The following is a 23,756-nucleotide window of genomic DNA, read 5'->3' on the forward strand; positions in this document are numbered from 1 at the left end:
CAATACGATCCACCCAGCTCTCCTTCAGGACAAGCTGTCCCTGCTGAACGTGCCTGACCCCATCTGCCGGTGGATCACTGACTTCCTGACAGACAGGAAACAGCATGTGAGGCTGGGGAAGAATGTCTCGGACACCCGGCAACAACAACCTGGACCTGGACACCCAGAAGACAGTGGAGATGATCATTGACTTTCGGAAATTGCCAGCTCCATTGCCCTCCCCCACCCTGACAGACACCCCCATCTCCATGGTGGGCTCCTTCCGCTTCCTGGGTACCACCATCACCCGGGACCTCAAGTGCCATCAGCTCCCTCATCAAAAGGGCCCTGCAGAGGATGTTCTTCCTGCGGCAGCTGAGGAAACTCAAGGTGCTAGTTCTACACGGCCATCATTGAGTCCATCCTCACCTCCTCCATCACCCTGTGGTATGCTGGGGCCACTGCCAGAGCACAGACTGCAGTGTGCTGTGCTCTCTGCTGAGAAGGTGATTGGCTGCAGGCTTCCATCTCTCCGAGACCTGTACATCTCCAGGACTCTGAGGCGTGCAGGTCGGATCACAGCTGACCCTTCTCACCCTGGACACAGACTCTTTGGAAAAACTCCCTTCAAGCAGGAGGTTGCGGTCCATTCGAACCAAAACCTCACGCCACAAGAACAGTTTCTTCCCCTCTGCTGTTGGACTGTTGAACACCAACTGACTAACATGATGCCCTGCACTTTAGTTACTTCAGTACAGGAACTGATTTCTGCTCATGCTATTATCCACCTGCGGTTCATTTGCACTGTTTTCCTCACATATTTGCACTATACTTCCACCCTGCACTACCTCACTTTTGGACTACCTCCAGAAGCATATTTGTTTTACTTATCTTATTTTATTTTGTTTTACCTTATTCTATTTTTATTTTATTTTATTATACTATTATATGTTACTCGTTACATTCTATGTATGCACCAATCACCAAGACAAATTCCTAATAATGTGAAACCTCTTCACTTACAATGGCAATAAAGACGTTTCTGATTATCTCAAGGAAATTCAATCGAATGCAACTGGACTTAGTTATTTGTCTTTGAAGACGTTTCACCTCTTATCCAAGAGGCTTCATCAGTTCATGCTCGCTTGACTAGTCCAACTAGCTGGTGTGGAGATCCAGGTATTTAACCTCTGTGGAGGCATTCACATGGCCAGTGGTGTCATAGGCTCGTTTAGTGCCCCATTGTGCCAAACGACAGTCGTTGAGAGACAGTCGTTGTGGATGGTGAAGTTGGTTTCGACTTCGTTAATGCTCTATTGTGCTGTAACGACAGTCGTTAGAGTCACATGGGGTCCTTTGTGAATGGCAGTTGTTCTTAGAGGCTAAGTTGTTGAATCTCCTGGGAAGGGATGAAAGGGCAGCATTGTAAATTGGAGATAGGTGGTGTCGCAGACCTCCTCCTCTGTTGAGAGATGGTTTTTCTAATTTCACATAGATGGCTTCTTTTACTCCTCTTTCAAACCATCTATCCTCTCTGTCCAAGATGTGAACATTGTTATCCTCAAAGGAGTGAGTGTTCTCCTTCAGGTGTAGGTAGACGGCAGAATCTAGGCCTGAGGAGTTGGGCCTCCTGTGCTGATACATGCGCTTGTGTAGTGGTTGTTTTGTCTCCCCAATGTAGAGGTCTTTGCATTCCTCATTGCATTGGACAGCATACACCAGATTGCTTTTCTGAGTGTGTGGTGTTCTGTCTTTGGGATGTACCAGTCTCTGTCTGAGTGTGTTGCTGGGTTTGAAATACACAGGGATATGGTGCTTGCTGAAGATCCTTCTGAGTTTTTCTGATACCCCGGATACATATGGGATGACTATGTTGTTTCTTTTGTCCTGTTTTTCCTCCTCAACCACCTTGGTGGTGTTCTTCCTGGAACCAGCTGCAGTTTTCACAAAGGTCCAACTGGGATAACCACACGTTTTGAGGGCATCCCTCAGGTGTTTGTGTTCTTCCCCTTGGGCCTCCGAGCTGGTGGGTACCTTATCAGCTCTGTGTTGCAGGGTTCTGATAACACCAAGTTTGTGTTCCAAAGGGTGGTGTGAGTCGAAAAGGAGGTATTGGTCTGTGTGTGTGGGTTTCCTGTATACCCCAATGTGGAGGCTCCTGTCCTTTTCTATGTGGACGTCACAATCTAAGAAGGGCAAACTATTATCTTTGACATCTTCTCTGGTGAACTTGATGTTCTTGTCCACTGAGTTGATATGTTCAGTAAAGGCTTGCACTTCTTGCATTTTGATTTTGACCCACGTGTCATCCACATATCTGAACCAGTGGCTCGGTGTTGCTCCTTCAAAGGAGTTCAGGGCCTTGCGTTCCACTTCCTCCATGTATAAATTGGCCACAATGGGAGATACTGGTAAACCCATGGCACAGCCATATTTCTGTCTGTAAAATTTGCCATTGAACTAGAAATATGTGGTGTTCAGGCACAAATCCAGAAGTTGGCATATGTGTTCTGGTCTGAGTTTTGTTCTGTCCTGGAGGGAGTCGTCCTGTGTAAGTCGCTCTCTTACTGTTTCCAAAGCTTCCATGGTTGGTATACAAGTGAACAGAGAAGTCACGTCGTAGGAAACCATGGTTTCATCCGGATCCATTTTTAAGTTCCAGACTTTGTTCACAAAATCAATGGAATTTTGTATGTGGTGGGGGGTGTTGCCCACCAAGGGAGCCAGGATGTTTGCCACGTGTTTGGCAATGTTGTAGGTGACCGAGTTAATGCTGCTGACAATGGGTCTGAGTGGAGCCCCTTCTTTGTGGATTTTTGGAAGTCCATATAAGCAAGGGATAGAATCTTGCGGATAAAGACGGTGATATTGTGCTTTGTCAAAGCTCTTTTCCTCCCTTATGAGGACTTGTATATAGCTGTATATTGTACTGTGTTTACTGTACCTTGTAAATTGTTAATTTATTTTCCCTCTATATTTTTTTGTAACTGGTTTTGCACACCTTTTGCTTTTTGCACTCTTCTTCTGTTCTTGTGAGCTGCCACGACAAGTGAATTTCCCCACTGCGGGATCAATAAAGTCCATCTTATCTTAAACAGCAAGTGAACATGTTGTCCTTGAAGTTGATGTGTTGAAAGCAGAAAAAATGGACAAGTGCAAGGATTTGAGTGACTTTGACAAGGGCCAAATTGTGATTGCTAGATTGAATCAGAGCATATCCAAAACTGCAGCTTTTGTGGGATATTCCCGATCTGCAGTTGTCAGGACCTATCAAAAGTAGTCCAAGAAAGGAAAACCTTTGAAATGATGACAAGGTCATGGGCAGCTAAGGCTTACTGATGCACGTAGGGAGCAATGGCTCAATGGCCCCTCTCTGTATTAGACTTCTGGTAATAATGTTATGGCTGGTTGGTGTATATTTTGCATGTCTTGAAGGAGATAGTGGAGACTTGCTGTTACAGTGCTAACCACAAAGAAAGTTCCCACTCCAGTCCCTCACACTTGTGAATGAACAGACGGTAATGGCTTCTCATGTTGTCTGCATGTGGTCACCAAAAGGGACAGATACAGTTATCAGTCCATTCCATCAAATAAAGAAGAGACTTCTTGAAAACAAATCTGGCTGTAATGTTTGTCAGTGTGACTAAATAGCTGTGAAACCAGGTTACAATGGTTTGCAGTGGAGTTTTTGCAAGTTATTTCTATTATGTGTGATAAACCTTCACTTCATTACTGAAATTCAGAGATAATGCTGTAACTCTGTAAACAGAACTTTGTATATAACCCTCAGAACAATCATGCTAATGATGCATAATATACATTTGAACCTTACTAAAGCACTCCTTACCACCTGTGTTATTATTATCAAAAACAAGAAAATTAAAACCAATCATTAATTTTATTGACCAGGACGACCTAGACTAGGCTAGTCTGATGAGCATGAACTGATGAAGCCCCTTGGATGAGTGGCAGAATGTCTTCAAAGACATAATCAAGTCCAGTGCCATTCAGCTCAATCTTTCTGAGAACCTGTATGTAATGACAGCAATGCTTTCTTATAGTTACCTGGCTGACCAGTGCTGGAATGGAGGCTCTATCTACCTGATCATGCTGCGGAGAGTCAAGCGGAAGGCTCCTCCACCACCGTGTGATGTCAGTGACACCATCAGTGGCCCTGTCAGCAGTGACAGCTGTGAAGACCAGCAGCAGGACAGAACCGCTTCTGAGCCCTCTGACACTTTAACAAACTGCAGACGAACACGCAAGTTTGGTGTCATAGCACGATCATCCTTTAACCGAGACAGCAGGAACAGTACTGATTCAGAACACCAGAGCTGTTACAGTTGCTATAGCTCTTCTGTTCCCAGTGATGCAGGGATCAGTCATCCAGATGACCGCTCGGGTTACATCCTATTCACACATACACCCACAGAGGACAGCTCTGACACTTTTCATCAGGTGGGAACTATTCCACAGCATTTACACAGTGGAGCCACTGCCACCCTGCCTGTCAGATGTCATCATCAGCTGTTTCAGTGCAAAAGGACCTCTTTCAGCAGTGAATCTTCAAGCCAGGTATGACACACTGTTGACATACAGGGCTCTAATGCGCAATTTCACTGATAAAATGAGGGGTTGCACTACTTTCTGTTTGTGTCACATCTTTATTCTGAGGATGAGAGATTTTAGTCTGAATTGAGATGAATCACTTGAGGTCAAGAAAATTAAAATCCTGATTCACATTTTCATAAACTTTCAATAAATCAGTCAGACTATTTATATAGCACAATATACACAATAACAGGAAAACCAAATTAAAATTGAAATAATTAATATAGAATGTGAGGTTAAAAAAACAAAATTAAAAACTTTGGGATTTAAAGTAAAGTAATCCATAATATAAACAGAGAATAAAAGAAAATACCAAGTAAAATGTATGAGACAATGTGTGAAACAAATTCAGTTAAAAGCTAGACTAAAAAGGAAGGGCTGTCAGGCTTGGACTGTGGGCAGGATTCAGACGATGAGACTCAAGTGAAATTCAACAGACTTTATTGAGCGCTGGCAGCGAAAGAAAACCTCTTGACAGAGTGAAAATAAACTTGGCTATGTAAAACTCCTGATGTGCGTTCTCTCTATTAGAATACACACGGCTATGAAACTTTATCTCTTTAGAAAGAGATATATAGAGCCAATTTACAACAAAAGTTATCTCATGACACTTACTTTATAATTAGAGGTCTAGACCAAACTGTTTTAAATTGTAATACATTTACAACTCAACATTCTCCCTCACCACTGTCGCACGGGGTGTGAGAGAAGGAGCACATAAGCAGAGATGCATAGCAGCAGCAATAATACCAGAAGTGTTGGAACTATAGATAATGATAATGAAGTATACACGAGGTACTATGGTGATTATGATGGCAAGAGTAGTAACAATGATAATGGTAGCAGCTGTGCAGAGTAGTAATGGAATTAAAACAGATTATGACTAAACAGTAGTAATCGCAGTAAATTTCAAGCAGCACCACAGCAGCAGGTCCAAAAACGGTCCTTGGGATCCTACAAGACGAGAAACCACAAGGACTCCAGGGAAGAAGTTGAGGTAGTAACATGCATTAATGGGACATAAATGTGTGCAAAAGGAGAGGGAGAGGAAGAGAGAGCTCAGTGCATTGTGGGAGATCCCCCGGCAGTCTAAGCCTATAGCAGCATAACTAGGGGCCGGCCTAGGCCAGCCCTAACTATAAGCTTTATCAAACAGGAAAGTTTTAAGGCTACTCTGCATAGCATAGCAGCAGTAATAATACCAGAGAGGGTGTCTGCCTCCTGGACCGAAACCAGAAGATGGTTCCACAGTAGAGGAGCTTGATAACTAAAGGCTCTGGTTCCCAATCTACTTTGAAGACTCTAGGAAACACAAGTAACCATGCATCTTGGGAACGTAAAGCTGGGGTCGGATAATAGGGAACTATCAACTCTTTAAGAGATGATGGTGTCTGGCCATTCTGGCCATTGTATATGAGGAGAAGAATGCTAAACTCTATCCTGAATTTTACAGGTAACCAATGTAGAGAAGCCAGTACAGGACAAATATGATCTCTCATGCTCGCTCTTGTAAGTATTCGTGCAGCAGCGCTCTGGATTAGCTGGAGAATGTTTTGACACTTGTTGGGGCAACCTGATAAAACGGAGTTACAATCATCCAGCCTGGAAGTAATAAATGCATGGACTAATTTTTCTGCATCTTTCTGACTCAGAATGTGCCTAATTTTTTGCAATATTTTTTTAAAATTTTGCAATATTTTTTTAAAATTTTTGCAATTTGCAGAGGTGAAAGAAAACAGTCTTTGAAATGTGTGTTATGTGTGAGTTAATGGACATGTTCTTTTGAACCTCCTAGATTCCTTACGGTGGAGCTTGAGGACAAGGCTAAGCCATCTAGCATTGCTATATCATTGGATAATTTGTTTCTAAGGTGATTAGGGCAATAACAATAACAGTAACGTCAGTTTTGTCTGAATTTAGAAGTAGGAAATTGCAAGTCATCCAGGTTTTTATGTCATTAAGACATGCCTAAGTTTGACTAGTTGATTTGTTTCGTCTGGTTTCATTGACAAGTACAGTTGTGTGTCATCTGCATAAGAATGAAAATGTATGGAGTGTTTCCAAAGAATACCACCGTTGGCGAGCATATAGACGTTGAATAGTATTGGCCTGAGGACAGAACCTTGGGGAACTCTGTGACTAACTTTTGTGAGAATGGACGATGCATCATTAACATGAACAAATTGAGATCTGATATATAGGACTGAAACCTGCTTAAAGCATTTCCTTTAATGCCAATTAGATGTTCCAATCTGTGTAATAAGATGGAATGGTCGATGGTGTCAAATGTAGCACTAAGGTCCAACAGTACAAGGACAGAGATAAGTCCCTTGTCTGATGCCAGTAGAAGGTCATTTGTGACTTTGACTAATGCCGTCTCTGTGCTATGATGAGCTCTAAAGCCAGATTGAAAACCCCCAAATAAGCTATTACTATGAAGAAAGTCTTGGAGAGAAATGGAAGGTTAGATATTGGTCTGTGGTTGCTTCAAACCTCTGGGTCAAGTGTGTGCTTTTTAAGGAGAGGTTTGGCTACAGCTACTTTAAAGAACTGGGGTACATAGCCTGTTATTAGGGACAGATTGCTCATATCTAATAGACAGGTGCTAAGTAAGGGTAAAACTTCTTTAAATAGCTTAGTAGGAATGGAATCTAAGAGGCATGTTGTTGGTTTAGATGAAAATATGAGTGCATTTAACTGATGAGGGTCAATGGGAGAAAAGCAGTCAAAATAATTATCTGGTTGTACTGCTGTTTCTAAGGTTCCAGTGTTTGAATGTCGATGTCAGTACCAGCTGAGGTCAGTAGGTGTTGATTTTTGTCTCTTATGTTTAAAATCTTGAAATTATAAAAGGTCATAAAGTCATTGCTGCTGAAGGTTACAGGGATACAAGGCTTGATAGCACTATTGCACTCTTTCGGCCTGTCTACAGTGCTGAACAGAAACCTGGGGTTATGCTTGTTATCCTCAATTAATCTTCAGTAATAGACTACTTCTCTTAACCCAACCGCTCAAGGCAGATGGCTGCCCATCTTGAGCCGGAGTCTGCTCCAAGGTTTCTGCCTTCTAAAAGGCAGAAAATTTTTCCTTGCCACTGTCGCAAAGTATGTACTATGGAGATAATTTACAAGAGGAAATATACAGATGATAAATTATACTATACAAAAATACATTTCAAATGGAAATTAAATAGTGCATAAATCTAGACTATATAGATATAGTTTCTGACTATAGAGATGCCAATTGCAAGAGTTGGTTTCTCAGCAGGTGTATTGCTGAGTGGGGAGAACCTGTTGGAAATGTGAACAGGTTGAGGGTGAGCCGTGGGCTTGTGCTTAGGACTATGGTTCCTCTGTACAGTCACCCAAATTTGAAATGATCTCATGGAGAGTGGATGGAAGAACTGGTCCTTATATGCAGCAGTCAGGAGGTGGAAATGATGAATGGATTAAGAGCAGCTGTATAAGTAAGTTGGTGAGAGGAAATCACACCCAGCTCTGACACACATATGCAAGCAGACTGAGAACACAAAGGAGGCCAGATAGAGACACAAGGTGGGGAAAATATAGCAGAACACAAGGAATAAAGGAAGATAACTAATAACACCCTGACATCCTCTGATTGGCTGATGAGCAGCTCTTCACCAAAAGGGACTCACCATCTCTCCTGACTCGGATTTATAATATTTTTTTGCTTTTATTTACATATATGGAAACACTACCATATATATGTACAAAAAACAAAGAAAGAAAAGAAAAAAACATTATTAGGTCACTTATCTTTGAACTACTTTTACGAAAATTTACATTGCATGATTGGTCATTGTCAAAACTATAGAATTAATTGAAGTTAATTTAGTGATTAAATGTCAAAAGCACTGGCATTCCACACTGAGTACGTTAATACCACATGGGTTGAAGGAATGACTGTGGTGTATCTATATGAATTTCCTCCTTAAAAGGCATCTCCAGATCTCTCTTTTGGAGAATAGTAATGGAAAAATGTATTGATCATATTTATATTATTTATTTTATAAAATATTATATAGATATGTATCTATATATACCCATAGCTTTTCCGTATTCACAGAATATTTTGTTTGTATATCCCCTGGTGCTTTGGAGAAAACTGCACCTGCGTATTGAGCATCAACATCTCAATGCCTGCTTGCCTGCCCACAATCTACAGAGATCCACATGACCATAAACAAAGCTTGATCTATCATGGAGTACTGCAGCACATCTGCCCAGCATGATATTCCCAGCATGATAATTGAGTTTTATAATATTAGATTCAGTTTCAAATGGATTTGAGTTCCTTACCAAACTAATAATTTCAATGTCAAATTAAGCAATTCAAATCAAATTCAGTTTTTCAGTGGAATTATTCAAGTTGAGCAATACAAATTTAAATGTAAATTATTTAATTTGTAGTGACACATAGTCCTGTCCGTACAACCAGAAGGCCTGGGCATATGAGAGGTAAAGTATTCTGTGGGGCAAGGATACAATGGAAACAGGTCATTAACAGGCTGACAACTGATGTGATGTGATCAGTTTGTGTCTGGCTGCAGAATTTCAAATGACCTGGAAATGGCCCACAGTAAAGAAGACACAGGAATTCACTGAAAGCCCAGGTATCCCAGTTTTCCACCAGGACAGAATGCATTTGTAAATATGTGTGGAGCTAGACGCCACACAAGTGCATCACAAGTGAAACAGACATGTATTTAAAATACTCATACATGGGTTAGCTTAACAATAAAAACTTAACAATGAAAAAATAGAGGTGCTCAAAATCATTTTTGGCTTTCTTTAATACCTTTATAAACCTCCTTGTCTGTATTTTAGGCCTTCACTTTCATCATAAGACATCATAATCCATCCTAAGCAACAATTTCATGAATGTATCAGTAATGACTCAGGTGTGGAGTTTATATTCTTTCTCAGCCCTGAGTAATATATTATGTTTGTGCTTTTTTGTAGCCCAAAGAGGGCAACCACATCTGGAAGATGCATATGGTGAAGGGTCAAGAGGGCCTGGGCATACAAATAACAGGGGGACGTGGCTCCAAGCGCTCTCCTCATGGCATCATTATAGCTCATGTTGAGGAGGGGGGGGCCATTCACAGGTACAGTACATTTAGTCATCATAAAGTCAGGAAAAAAGGGGTTTTCCATTGTAACTGATCTCAGTAGCAAATGAGGACCTTCCTACAATCTGCTTTTAGTGTAGTTATGTGTCAGGTGTTTTCAAATTTGCTGCAATGTTCTTTTTTCTCATTGACTGTATATTTTATAACCATTATGTATTAAATTTGGTGAACATAAATACTGTTTTTTTGAAACTAAGTGCTTTGGATCCACACACCAGTCCTAGCACAACACAACCACATACTGTATTTACCAGAACAACTTGTGTTTTTTTTACAGATATTTACAACTGACAAACCCACACACAAACCTTTCACATCTGATTTCTTATGGTATATTGACTCTTTTTATTATTTACATACTGTTATATGCCTAGCACAAATACAGCAAATAAGGATCAACTGCTATTTTATTAATTTTGGAGTCCTATTTGTTTTTCTGATTGTGGACTATCTCAGAATGTGTGAACGGACATTTACATGTCGTGTTAAACAGTTTTGATGTTCATGCAGTATTTTAGTACTTAAAGGCATAATATGCATAATCTTTCAAAAGGAAACAATCCCTCTCAGTCATCGGTTATGACCCATTAGAATTGTGTGTCAGTGTCTATATGTGTAGAGACCCCACTCTCTGCATGTCATGACGAGAAAACGATGTTAAGTTTATTTAATCAGTTTTTGTCTCATGTCTATGTTGTCTTGTGATTTCCTGTTTTATTTTGTCACTACTTCCTGTCTGTGTCTGTTGTCGTCAGTTTGCTTTTTCCCTTTCTGTTCTCCCTCCTTTGGGATTACCTGTCCTCGCCCTGATTCTTTCCACCTGCCCTTACCTTGTGAGTGTGTATATATAGTTCTCGTCTCCCTTCGTCCTGTGCCATTTCGTCTTGTCCCTTGTGTCATACAACCAGCGTCATCTCCATGCCATTGCCATTACTAGGTCTTGTTATTTTGTTACTTTGTTCTAGTGATTTTCTGTTTACTTTGCCTAGCTTCAGTCTAGTGAGTTTTTGTCTCTCAGTTTAGTGTTAGTGATTTTCTGTTTTCTTAGCCTAGCTTCGGCCTAGTGAGTTTTTGTTTCTTAGTTTAGTATAGGTATTTTCCTCTGCGAAGAGTGATTTTCAGTTTGTACTTTTTGAAGACAAACTTTGTTTTGAAACTTTGGGAGTCGTGTGTTTGGGTTCTGGTCCATAGTTCAGTCGTGACACTGCAGGCATTTTCTGTGTTCTGGGTATTAGTGATTCTCCAGAAAGATAGGTGATTGTTAAGTCTCATTCCCATGTTGTCAAATGCTGATGTTTCATGATGATTTGACAACCCGAGAAGGAGACTCAACAATCTTTCTCCGCAATTACTTCATGGTGGTGCATTCAACAACTGCTGCATATTATACCTTTAAACTAGACACATATTGAAATCAAACAAATCTCAAAGGTGTCTCTCACAATTGTTTGTTGTCTAATTTGCTAGTCCAGATGTAGATGTAGATCAAAATGTTATACAATACAATATCAATACATTATCCATTTTGAAATTTTAAATAATTGAAGAAATGCAAACTTGATCAAGTATTAATATGGTGTACGACTGTTTCGTGGACTTTTGTCTGTGTTTCAGGGATGGTCGTCTTCATTCTGGTGATGAGCTGTTGATGATTAATGGTCAGTCTCTTGTGGGTCTCACTCATCAGGAGGCTGTTGCTATTCTACGGTCCACCACTGGTCTGGTGCAGCTCGTGGTGGCCAGCAGGGTAGGTACACACAAACACAAACTGAGAAGAGTAAAAGAAACCTTTATGAGAGGGATTTCATTGTAAATCTGTGAGAACACCTCCAGAATCAGCAAGGAAGAAGATAAACACAAACATTCCACAACTCCTCAAAACCAAATATACACAGTATTGCAGTTCTTTGTTCTGCACCAATATCAAAGATTCAAGATTCAAAGATTTTTATTGTCAATTCACCATATGTGCAAGACCTACATGAGAATCAAAATACTGTTTCTCTCTCACCTTTGCACTAATGCCATGTAATTAAATAAAAAAATGAGATAAAGATAAAAATATAGCAATATAAAAACAACACTCTAGGGCAGGCATCTCAAACTGGTCCACAGGAGGGCTGGTGTGGCTGCAGGTTTTCTTTCCAACCAAGTAGCAGCACACCAGACTTGACTCATTTAATCAACTGATCTCCGTCTTCAGACAGTTGATTGGTCAAACGGTGTGCTCTTGGTTGGTTGGCACAAAAACCTGCAGCCACACCGGCCCTCCTGTGGACCAGTTTGACATGCCTGCTCTAGGGGAATCTAAAAATCAAACCTTTGTACAATAACGGCAGTAGTGCAATTACAGTCACAGTGAGTGTACTGAGTGTTTATGTGCTAAACAGCTAAAGTAAAGTCTGGGGGCAGAGGGCGGATGGTGGAGGTAGTGGACAGAGTTTAGCATCCTGACAACCTAGCGAATTAAGCTGTTCGATGATCTTGCTGGCTGTATTCACAATGCTTTGGAGAGTCTTTTGGCAAGAGGCAGTGCAGCCTCCATACCAGTAAGGACATTCTCAATGGTGCCCTAGTAGAATGAGCACGGAAGATGTCAGCGAGAACATCCTTGAGTTCCTTGGCACAGTCCTTCAGAACATGACCAGGTGTCATGATCTGCTGTCTACGGGGGTCACCCGTGGCCTAGAGGTCGGAGAAGCGGCTTGTGATCGGAGTGTCACAGGTTCGATTCCCCCACCGGACGGGCAGGAAAAATTTGGGTGTGGTGGAGTGATTAATGCGCAAATATGCTCCCCCTCCATTAGGTGGCCGATGTGCCCTTGAGCAAGGCACTTAACCCCCCAATATGCTCCCCGGGCGCTTGATGCTGCCCACTGCTCCTGTGTGTGTTTCACTGCATGTAATTTGCCAGGTGTTGCATGTGTGTTCAACTTAGGATGGGATAAATGCAGTAGTTAAATTCAGTATGTGTGTATGTAAAAATATATAAATACTGCCAATAAAAAGTTCCCCTGAATGTTTCATCTCTCACCCACTTCCAAGACAATTAATCAATCGTCTTCACGCTAGCAGGAGCCAGACACATGGCCTGTTCGTCTGAGGGAGAAGTGATCTTCTGTGCTGGTGTGTTGTTTTGTGTTTCAGAGTAGCCACAGAAGTCATTGAGGCTGTTTGGCAATGTGATGTCACTCTCACAGGTCCTTGGTGGGGGTTTAAGGTCTGTGAGGGTTTGAATGCCACACCAGAGAGACTGAGCATCATATCTGTTGCTGAAGTGTCCAGATATTTTCTGGCTGTATTGTCATTTTGCTTCCCTCATGAATTGAAACTCAGTAGTGGCACAGACATTGGCTGTGGTCCGGCCATGTCCACGGGGTTAACATCTTAACTTAACATCGGGGTGACGTCACTCGGATAATAAAAGGCCACTGCGACCCTTAAACGTGGCTTTTTCCCCATGTGTACTGTGACAGTGAGAGCTGCACTAGGCTCTCCTAGGTGTCCAGGTTGCTGAAAGGGAGCAACATTCAAACGTTTGATTGCCATCTGCAACTCGCGGGCTGAGAAATAGACTGCTGTGTTTTTTCTTTTCTTTTTCCTTTTTCCGACATGGATCGCTGCGCAATCAGCTGATCTCGCGTTAACGAGGACCACACGCTAACTTTGTTAAGGACGAAACAAAGTAGTTTTTTCATCTGTGATTTTCCCCACTGCCGCCGAGGAACACATCAGTACCCCACATCGCCACATGGGCGAAGCAACGGGCCGTCAGCACCCGAGGACAACACTGTGGACGTTCAGTGTTTATTTTTCAAACTCTGAACAATCAGAGAAACACACACAGTAAGAGGCTTATGTCTGGGCAGAGACATTATTAAGATAGAGTTGTTAATGTATGACTTTTTCACTTGTAAGTGCTGCATTTATCTGACTCCAAATCATCCACCCTCATCAGTTCAGTGAGCTTGCACATCACCAGTTAAAGGACCAATACCTGATCAGATAAACTTTGAGTTATTGACTCCGCTATTGTGTGGTGATGATGTGGGACTCAAAAGAACTGCGGTGGTGATCTTTATTTCTGCTCTTTATTTCTTCTTCTATCCCTATCTCTTTCCCTCACATTTTCACACCGGGCATCGAAGCAGAGGCCCAAGCATGCAATCACGAACCTCCTCAAGGAACACGTGACGTTTAAGGGTCTTCGCCCATTGTCCTCCTTTATTTGCCACGTAAGCCACATCACGTGGGCAATTGCCATCTTGGCTCTGAGCAGCACACCCTGCGTTTAACGCTGCCATCTTGGTTCTTGCTGACTCATCACTCACGCGGTCACCCGCCATCTTGTTCTTGCTGACATCACTCACGTGACTACCCGCCATCTTGGCTTCAAGGGGCATGCCCTACGAGTTGCCTCTCTGCCAACTTCGCTCTTCCTGATACATCACTCATATGACTCCATCGCCATCTTTCTCTCCCTCTCTCTTTCTCTCTCTCACCCCCCCACATACATACACACACACACACACACACACATATATTTGTACATATATATATGCACACCCATATGTATATACATGTATAGATATAAGCCTGTGAATATTCTCATTCATCCAGGTCATGGTTATCTCAAGGAAATTCAATCGAATGCAACTGGACTTAGTTATTTGTCTTTGAAGACGTTTCACCTCTTATCCAAGAGGCTTCATCAGTTCCTGCTCGCTTGACTAGGCTGGGACTAGTCCCAGGACTAGTGAATGTACTTGTAACAGCTGGATTCATGAGAGTTGGTGCTTGAATTTACCCTTCATCAAATTTTAAGAGACTGTTATTTCCTGCGTATTAATTTGGCTATTGGTCCCTGGTGACAGGGTGGTGCCTCGATTTTGCGTGTATGAAGAATACACTGATTTTTTTTCAGTGATTATTCTCCATAATTATTGACCTTCTTGCCAATACCCAAATTGCCTCTACTAGTGCACAACATATACTAGGAAAACATCCATCCATCTTCTTCCGCTTTATCCGGGACCGGGTCGCGGGGGCAGCAGCTTGAGCAGGGATACCCACACTTCCCTCTCCCCAGACACTTCCTCCAGCTCTTCTGGGTGGACCCCAAGGCGTTCCCAGGCCAGCTGAGTGACATAGTCCCTCCAGCGTGTCCTGGGTCTTCCTCAGGGCCTCCTCCTGGTGGGGCATGCCCGGAACACCTCCCCAGGAAGGCGTCCAGGGGGCATTCGGAACAAATGCCCGAGCCACCTCAACTGGTTCCTTTCGATGTGGAGGAGCAGCGACTCTACTCCGAACTCCTCCCGGGTGACAGAGCTCCTCACCCTATCCCTAAGGGAGCGCCTCGCCACCCTGCGAAGAAAGCTCATTTCAGCCGCTTGTATCCGAGATCTCGTTCTTTCGGTCATGACCCAAAGTTCATGGCCATAGGTGAGGGTAGGAACGTAGATTGACTGGTAAATTGAGAGCTTCACCTTGCGGCTCAGCTCTCTCTTTACCACGACGGGCCGGTACACCGACCGCATTACTGCTGTCGCTGCACCAATCTGCCTGTCAATCTCATGCTCCCATCTTCCCTCACTCGTGAACAAGACCCCGAGATACTTAAACTCCTCCACTTGAGGCAGGAACTCTCCTCCAACCTGAAGGGAACAGACCACTTTTTTCCGGTCGAGAACCATGGCCTCGGATTTAGAGGTGCTGATTCTCATCCCAGCTGCTTCGCACTTGGCTGCGAACCTCCCCAGCGCACGCTGAAGGTCCTGGCCTGAAGAAGCCAACAGGACAACATCATCCGCAAAAAGCAGAGATGAAATCCTGTGGTTCCCAAACCAGACACCCTCCGGCCCCTGGCTGCGCCTAGAAATCCTGTCCATAAAAATAATGAACAGGACCGATGACAAACGGCAGCCCCGCCGGAGGCCAACATGCACCGGGAACAGGTCCGACTTACTGCTGGCAATGCGGACCAAACTCCTGCTCCAAGAGTACAGAGACCGAGAGTACAGAGCACTGCCCTTAGCAAAGGACCCCGGACCCCATACTCCCAGAGCACCTCCCACAGGATGCCATGGGGAACACGGTCGAATGCCTTCTCCAAGTCCACAAAACACATGTGGACCGGTTGGGCAAACTCCCATGAACCCTCAAGCACCCTGCGGAGGGTGTAGAGCTGGTCCAGTGTTCCACAACCAGGACGAAAACCGCATTGTTCCTCTTGGATCCGAGGTTCGACTATCGGCCGGATTCTCCTCTCCAGTACCCTGGCATAGACTTTCCCGGGGAGACTGAGGAGTGTGATCCCTCTGTAATTGGAGCACACCCTCCGGTCCCCCTTCTTAAAAAGAGGGACCACCACCAAGGACCACCAAGGGCACTGTCCCCGACTGCCATGCGATGCTGCAGAGTCGTGTCAACCAAGACAGCCCCACAACATCCAGAGCCTTAAGGTACCCAGGACGAATCTCATCCACACCCGGTGCTCTGCCACCAAGGAGCTTCCCAACTACCTCAGTGACTTCAGCTTGGGCAATGTATGGACCCGCTTCAAGGGCCTCTGCTTCCATAACGGAAGACACGTCAGCAGGATTGAGGAGATCCTCGAAGTATTCCTTCCACCTTCCGACAATATCCCCAGTCGAAGTCAGCAGCTCCCCACTTCCACTGTAAACAGTATTAGCAGGGCACTGCTTCCCCCTCCTGAGGCGCCGGATGGTTTGCCAGAATTTCCTCGAGGCCGACTAATAGTCTTCCTCCATGGCCTCCCCAAACTCTTCCCAGACCCGAGTTTTTGCCTCCGCAACTGCCCGGGCTGCCGCACGCTTGGCCCTCCGCCTTCCTCCTCCACCAGCGGATCCAACTCACCACCAGGTGGTGATCGGTGGACAACTCAGCCCCTCTCTTCACCCGAGTGTCCAAAACATATGGCCGAAGGCCAGATGACACGACCACGAAGTTGATCATTGACCTCCGGCCCAGGGTGTCCTGATGCCATGTGCACTGATGGACATCCTTATGCTTGAACATGGTGTTCGTTATGGACAAACTGTGACTAGCACAGAAGTCCAACAACAGAACACCACTCGGATTCAGATCAGGGAAGACATTCCTCCCAATCACGCCCTCCAGGTATCACTGTCGTCGCCCACGTGGGCATTGAAGTCCCCCAGTAGAACTATGGAGTCCCTGGTCGGAGCACATTCCAGTACCCTTCCCAGGGACTCCAAGAAAGCCGGGTACTCTGCACTGCTGTTCGGCCCATAGGCCAAAACAACAGTGAGGGACCTATCCCCAACCTGAAGGCGTAGGGAAACGACTCTCTCATTCACCGGGGAGAACTCCAACACATGGCGGCTAAGCTGGGGAGCAAGCCCACACCAGCTCGCCGCCTCACACCATGGGCAACTCCAGAGTAGAAGAGAGTCCAGCCTCTCTCCAGGAGTTGGGTTCCAGACCCCCTCCAAACCCCTCCACCACGTTAAGGTGGCGGTTCAAGGAGGAGTACTAGGAAAACATTTGAGTAATTTCAGTTTTTCAATTTTATATTTCTGATGGATTTGGAAAGCCACTGAGTCAGCTGAAAGGTAAAGCTCCAACATTTTGTGGAACCAAAGTATGAACCCTTGATTGTATAACCCTTGAACCCTTGAAGTATAATTGGTGATCATAACATGTGTCCTACATGATTTAGCCAAAGTATTCTTTACTGGCTAATAACCACACATGGGCACACACATTGACCCTCTCTCAGTGCAACATATCCAACATACTAAATACAACATCAGAATCAGAATCAGAATCAGCTTTATTTGCCAAGTATGTGTGACCATACAAGGAATTTGACTCCGGATTTTTCTCTGTCCTGTGCACCATACAAAATGCAAAATAGCAATAATAATAATAAAATGAAGAATAAAATATTTACAAGAAAGGGAAAAAAAAAATATATATATATATATATATATATATATATACATCCATATATATATATATATATATGTATATATGTATATATGTACATGTATATATACATCCATACAGACAGACCCAAGCACACCCATACAGACACACAAAATCATTACATTCTTCCTCTTCCTGCAGGAGGAGTCAGACGTGACTTTCGAGCGCTTCCCATCCACCAGTCTGCCAGACCTAGTCAGCACCTGCAGTTCCTCATCCTCGACATCTCACACTGCCCGCCTCATCTTACCCCAGAGATCTAAGTGCAGCATGAGTCTGTGCAACTCCAACCTGGTAAATACAAATACTATGCACAATGCGTTCATGTGTCTATATGTGTATGTATGTGAGGAGTGTGTCTTTGTTTTAAAAAATGATTTAGTTTGTTCCTGTCTACGGTCTAGCAGTCTGTTTCTCAAAGCATAATCAGTGGCCAGTTAGTTATATGGGCAATGGTTGTGTTGTCAGCATGGCAGTTGTACTGTATTATTCCTTCAGTGTGTTCTGAGTCTGCCCTGCTCTCTACTCTCACATCCAGATTACCTTAAGAAAGAGGTGTCAAATTGCATCTTTATCATATGCTTAGATAGGACACCTTCCTTCTAGTCTGAAGCTGTGTTCCTCGAGCAAAAATACAAGGCTCATACAACAAAGTCTACACAATATGTTCAGTGTGTACATGAAAAGACTGTCACTGCTAAAAGGAGAGCATGATCTGAAACAAGTCCTGTGCTGATAGAAGATGAATGTTATCAAATAAAAGGCAATCTGTTCACGAAAATTAACGAAATAAATAATATGGAAGTAGCAGATTTTAGACCATGCTAGTTGTTTAAGAAGAGATTAACTGAAAATGTCTCTGTGTTTTTGTCCTGGAAGTTGACTAACCTGGAGAATCCAGAAGAGCAAAGTCAGGGAGAAACACCCAATGGATCCTGCTGCAGCCCTTCTCCCATGAATCTCTACGGTCGATTCTCTGGTTTGTACTTCACAGAAAGTTGTTAAATAAGACCAAAATGGTCTTTGTAATTGAAACAATGCATCGGTATCTAAGGTGGGTGGTTTGAGAGGTGTTATTTTCTGTTGTTTCCACTGTTATTGTACAGTCTGATGGTAGCAGTTATAAAGGAGCACCTGAGGCACTCAGTTTTGTTCTTGGGTGGAGTGATCCGGTGGGTAAACAAAATGCTCATCTGAGGAGGTGAGAAGGGTTATCCTGGATGATTTTGATGTTGTTCTCCTTCTCTCCGTCACTGAGTCCAGACTGTCCATTTTCATTTTCTGCTGTCCTGTCCAACCTTGAAGCCTCCACCCAGCAGACTATAGCAAAGAACGAAACACTCACTCCTACAGACTGGTTGAAGATCTGCAGTAGCCTGTGGTACGCACTGAAAGTTATTAGTTTCCCCAGAAAGATATTTTGTTTATTTAAGGCCAAGGTACCATCCCCATTACTTCCCTTTGGATAAGAACTGGGACAGGGGAAGCAACTGCTCTTTCGTCTTGCTGGTCGTTCAGATGATTGTTATTAAAAAATAATATAGTACTAAATAAAAACATGATAAATATCAACAATGACAGAAGAAATGAACACAAATTTTATTTTGAAAGGATTGTTTCCTCTACCAGTATCAACTTCCTGTTTCTTTTAGCTTTTTACAGCTTTTGATCTTATTGGCCATAGATATCACATTTCTTCACTACAGCTTCATATATATACAGTGCATCCAGAAAGTATTCACACTGCTTCGCTTTTTCCACATTTTGTTATGGTACAGTCTCATTCTAATTTTTTTCCCTCAAAATTTTTTCCACATTTTGTGTGTCTCATTCCAAAAAATTCTACACAAAATACCTCATCATGACAACGTGAAGCAAGTTTGCTTGAAGTTTTTGCAAATTTATTAAAAATGAAAAACAAAAAATGTAACATGTACGCAAGTATTCACACCTTTTGCCATGACACTCAAAATTGAGTCCACATGCATCCTGTTTCCATTGCTCATCCTTAAGAGGTTTCTACAACTTGAGTTGAGTCCACCTGTGGTAAATTCAGTTGATTGGACATGATTTGGAAAGGCACATACCTGTCCATATAAGCGTTGACAATTGACCGTGCATGTCAGAACACAAACCAAGCCATGAAGCCTAGTCTGCAAGACCTCACCTGGAACACCAACACATCCCGGCTGGTCAGGAAGGCCCACCAGCGTCTCTACTTCCTCAGGAAGCTGCGGCGAGCTGGGCTTGGAAGCTCAGTCCTGAAGAGTTTCTACCACTGTGCGGTGGAGAGCGTCCTCTGCACCTGCATAACTGTGTGGCATGGCAAATACACAGCCACTGAGAGGAAGGCTCTGCAGAGGGTGGTAAAGGCTGCACAGAGGATCATGGGGGGCAGCCTCCCCACCACCTCAGACCTCTACACAGCACGATGTAGGGGGAGGGCCCTCCGCATCTTGAAGGACTCCACCCATCCTGCACATGGACTCTTCCAGCCCCTTCCCTCAGGTAGGCGGCTGAGCAAGACCACCAGGCTAAGAAACAGCTTCTTTCCCGAAGCTGTCAGACTGCTAAACTCCAGCCATGCCCTGTATTCCCCCACCCCCCCATACACACACACACACACACACCTCTGACCCCCCCCCCGACAACACAGACCTGCACTACAAACACTTTATCCTACAAGTGCAATACCACAAGTGCAATATTAAGGACTACTTTCCTGGACTACCTCATACTTGTACACATTTGCACATGCATATTTATGCTGCTATATGCTAAAACCGGCTTCTTTATATAAATGTTTAGTTTTATATTCTTTTTATCCATCCATCCATTTTCTTGCGGGGGAGCTGGAGCCTATCCCAGCTGACTACGGGCGAGAGGCGGGGTACACCCTGGACTGGTCGCCAGTCAATCGCAGGGCCAACACGCAAAGACAGACAACCACACACACTCACACTCACACCTAGGGGCAATTTAGAGTAGGCAATTAACCTAATGTGCATATTTTTGGTATTGTGGGAGGAAGCCGGAGTACCCGGAGAAAACCCACGCAGGCACAGGGAGAACATGCAAACTCCACATAGAAGGGCCCAGACCGGGATTCGAACCCGGAACCCTCCTGCTATGAGGCGACAGTGCTAACCACTGCACCACCGTGCCGCCTTATATTCTTTTTATATTCTATTTTTTTATTTAGCTTATATTTCTATTTTATTTAACTTTTTATCTCGTATTTTTATATTTTTATATTCTACTTATTGCTCCCGGGACCTGAATCCTAATTTCGTACCATAAACATGAATGTGAACTAGTATGACAATAAAGTTCCTTGAATCCTTGAAGTCAAAGAAATTGTCTGTAGACCTCCGAGACAAGATTGTGTGGCCTTGAGTGGCCCAGCCAGAGCCCAGACTTGAACCCTATTGAGCATCTCTGGAGAGATCTGAAAATGGCTTCGCACTGACACTCCCCATCCAGCCTGATGGAGCGTGAGAGGTTTTGCATTGAAGAGTGAGAGAAACTGCCCAAAAATAAGTGTTCCAAGCTTACATGATCATACTCAAAATGACTTGAGGCTGTAATTGCTGCCAAAGGGGCTTCAACAAAGTATTGATCACATGGTGTGAATACTTATGTACATGATATATATATATATATATATATATATATAAATTATTATTTTTAATACATTTGCAAAACTTTGTCAATATGAGGTATTTTGTGTAAAATTTTGAGGGAAAAGACGAATATAATCCATTTTGGAATGAGACTGTAATGTAACAAAATGTGCAAAAAGCAAAGCAGTGTGAATACTTTCCTGATGCACTGTATTTTGTAGCTCCATCAAAAAAGGGTTACACTACCATGCTTTTCCCGGTGTGAGAGGGTTTCATGGACATGGACATGGACATCATGAAGATGATGGCATCCTCCGCTCCAGTCTTTGTTTGGTGTGTAACCTGCAGTTAGTCCAGGAAATTAGTTAGCAGAGTCCTCAGGTAGCACAGCACTCAGCATTAAGACTCTCGAAGGTCTTAATGTCATGGGATACGGGTCTCTAGTTATCACAACTACTAGGACATTCTTTCTTTGACAGTGGAATAATACAGGACTTTCATTGTTTGGACCTTTCTCAACTTCAAGGAAAAGTTGAAGAGGTACCGGAAGGCTGCGGCAAGCTGCCACATGTTTTCAGTTCTTAGGGATTGACTTGGTTTATCTGGAGAGCTCCCTTTCTATCTGTAATTTTGTGTGGTGTACATTGTGTATTAAGTCTAAATTTTTATGTATGTCGTATATATTATTTACCTTGAAACAAATAAACAATTAAAAACTGAAACTACTACTTCTGTTTAGAGGAATGAAACTGTTGTTTTTCCTGGGTCAGGGGGGAGCAGTCGCCTGGAATCAGTGGGTGAGGATGATGAGCTGTTTGTGGAGAATGGTATGACCAGCTGTGAAGTGGCTGATAAACCTCTACCTGGCAGACGCAAACACTCCTTACCTCAACAGCTAGATACAGCTGGAGTGAGACAGGTCAGTGCAGTCCTTTCTTCTATCTTCAATCAGCTGACGGTATAAAGATGTACATAGTACCACCGGGCGAGAGGCGGGGTTATTCCCTGGACTGGGCGTAAGTTGTAAGGTTGACACGCAGAGACTGACAACCACACACGGGCATGTTTTTTTGAGTGTGGGAGGAAGCCCACACTGGCACAGGGAGATCATGCAAAGGGTCCTTCTCGCCTTGGTTGATCCCACTTTCATTTGAATACCTTCACGAAGACCCACTCTCCAGGTTCAATTCTCCTTAGCTGCTCTGGGATCTCAGCGTTTTTGTCCTCTGACACAGCTTTCACCTGTTGAAATACAGCTTTATGTATTTGCGTTAAATGTAGCAAGACAGCATATGAGTTCTCTTTCGCATTGCTCAAGCGGATGTCCTTCACATGGTCCTCTATAAAAGGGAACCGGCATCGGTCTCCCAGTGAGTGCCTCGTGTTGCGTTAGATGTGTTAGTTGGTTAGCCTGCGTGCGCATAGACATTAAAGCAAGCGGTAATGGGTGGTTGACGAATAACACATTTCTGACTGTTCGTGTGTCACATACTGGTGAAAATCTATATTTTTTAAGAATATATATTTAAGTGCTGTTTCTCTGACAAGCTATAGTACAATACTACTACCAAAGGTGTTGTGGGTATATTAAGATTTTTACTTAGAGTTTTGATCCAAACATCAAAAATGTCATATGGTGTGACTGCCCGGCATATGAGTGCCTTCACAGATAAGAGCATATTTCCAAATAAATTTTAAATATTTGATAGTTCTACAGTGCATATAAAATAATAATGTGTTGCATGTCTATGCATAATGTCAAAACAAATTCTGTACAAATACATTTTGTCTGCAAAATGGTCATCATATGGTGTGGCGCTATAATCTATATTTTGAATGGGCAATAATTTGGACATCTTAATGATGAAGAGGAATACACCCAACCAGGAAGTTACAGTAACATCTCTGGAGTGGAGTTGCAAAGTCATGAGTTGAGTTGTGCTTTTTTGATTTTTTGGTTAAAAAGCATGAAACTGACATCACCAGTAATGGTCGATGTTTTATATCTTATGGTGTGATATTATTTGCTGAAAAAATGTGCATTTCTCACAGATTTGCCATGTGGCTAATTACATGGTAACTATTGGCTAGCTGTTTTTAGTTTGCTAATAAATTAGCTTAACTGATCAGAATGTCTGACACTGTGTCATATGGCGTGACTGTTTTTTCCAAGTCACACCATGTGACACATCTGTCACACCATGACACTCACATTATTTTACATGAATATTTATGTATTTAAAAAGTTCAATGAAAAAAATATCTATGTGATAAATAATCCATTTACAGTTTCCCATAATATTAAAAGATCTTTTTTCTTGCATTTGTTGTCAGAGTGAGGCAGATATGTCCGTCAAGTAGAGGACACACAAGTACAGGGAAAGACTGAATGCAGACCCTGTAAGGAGAGAGGAAGT

At 43.1% G+C, this 23,756-nt stretch overlaps 1 protein-coding gene across 1 annotated transcript in view; it reads left to right on the forward strand.

Moving 5' to 3' along the window:
- The window catches only part of pdzd2 (PDZ domain containing 2), a 101,766-nt gene that overhangs the window by 17,955 nt on the left and 60,055 nt on the right, over positions 1-23,756 (forward strand). The window contains exons 4-9 of the mRNA XM_046386104.1: positions 4,041-4,554; positions 9,576-9,721; positions 11,360-11,492; positions 17,858-18,010; positions 18,596-18,695; positions 22,110-22,258. Coding sequence (XP_046242060.1) covers positions 4,041-4,554; positions 9,576-9,721; positions 11,360-11,492; positions 17,858-18,010; positions 18,596-18,695; positions 22,110-22,258 — 1,195 coding nt within the window. The remainder of the gene's footprint in view (positions 1-4,040; positions 4,555-9,575; positions 9,722-11,359; positions 11,493-17,857; positions 18,011-18,595; positions 18,696-22,109; positions 22,259-23,756) is intronic.

Source organism: Scatophagus argus, chromosome 4 (assembly GCF_020382885.2).
Source record: "Scatophagus argus isolate fScaArg1 chromosome 4, fScaArg1.pri, whole genome shotgun sequence".
In the NCBI taxonomy this organism is placed as follows: domain Eukaryota; kingdom Metazoa; phylum Chordata; class Actinopteri; family Scatophagidae; genus Scatophagus; species Scatophagus argus.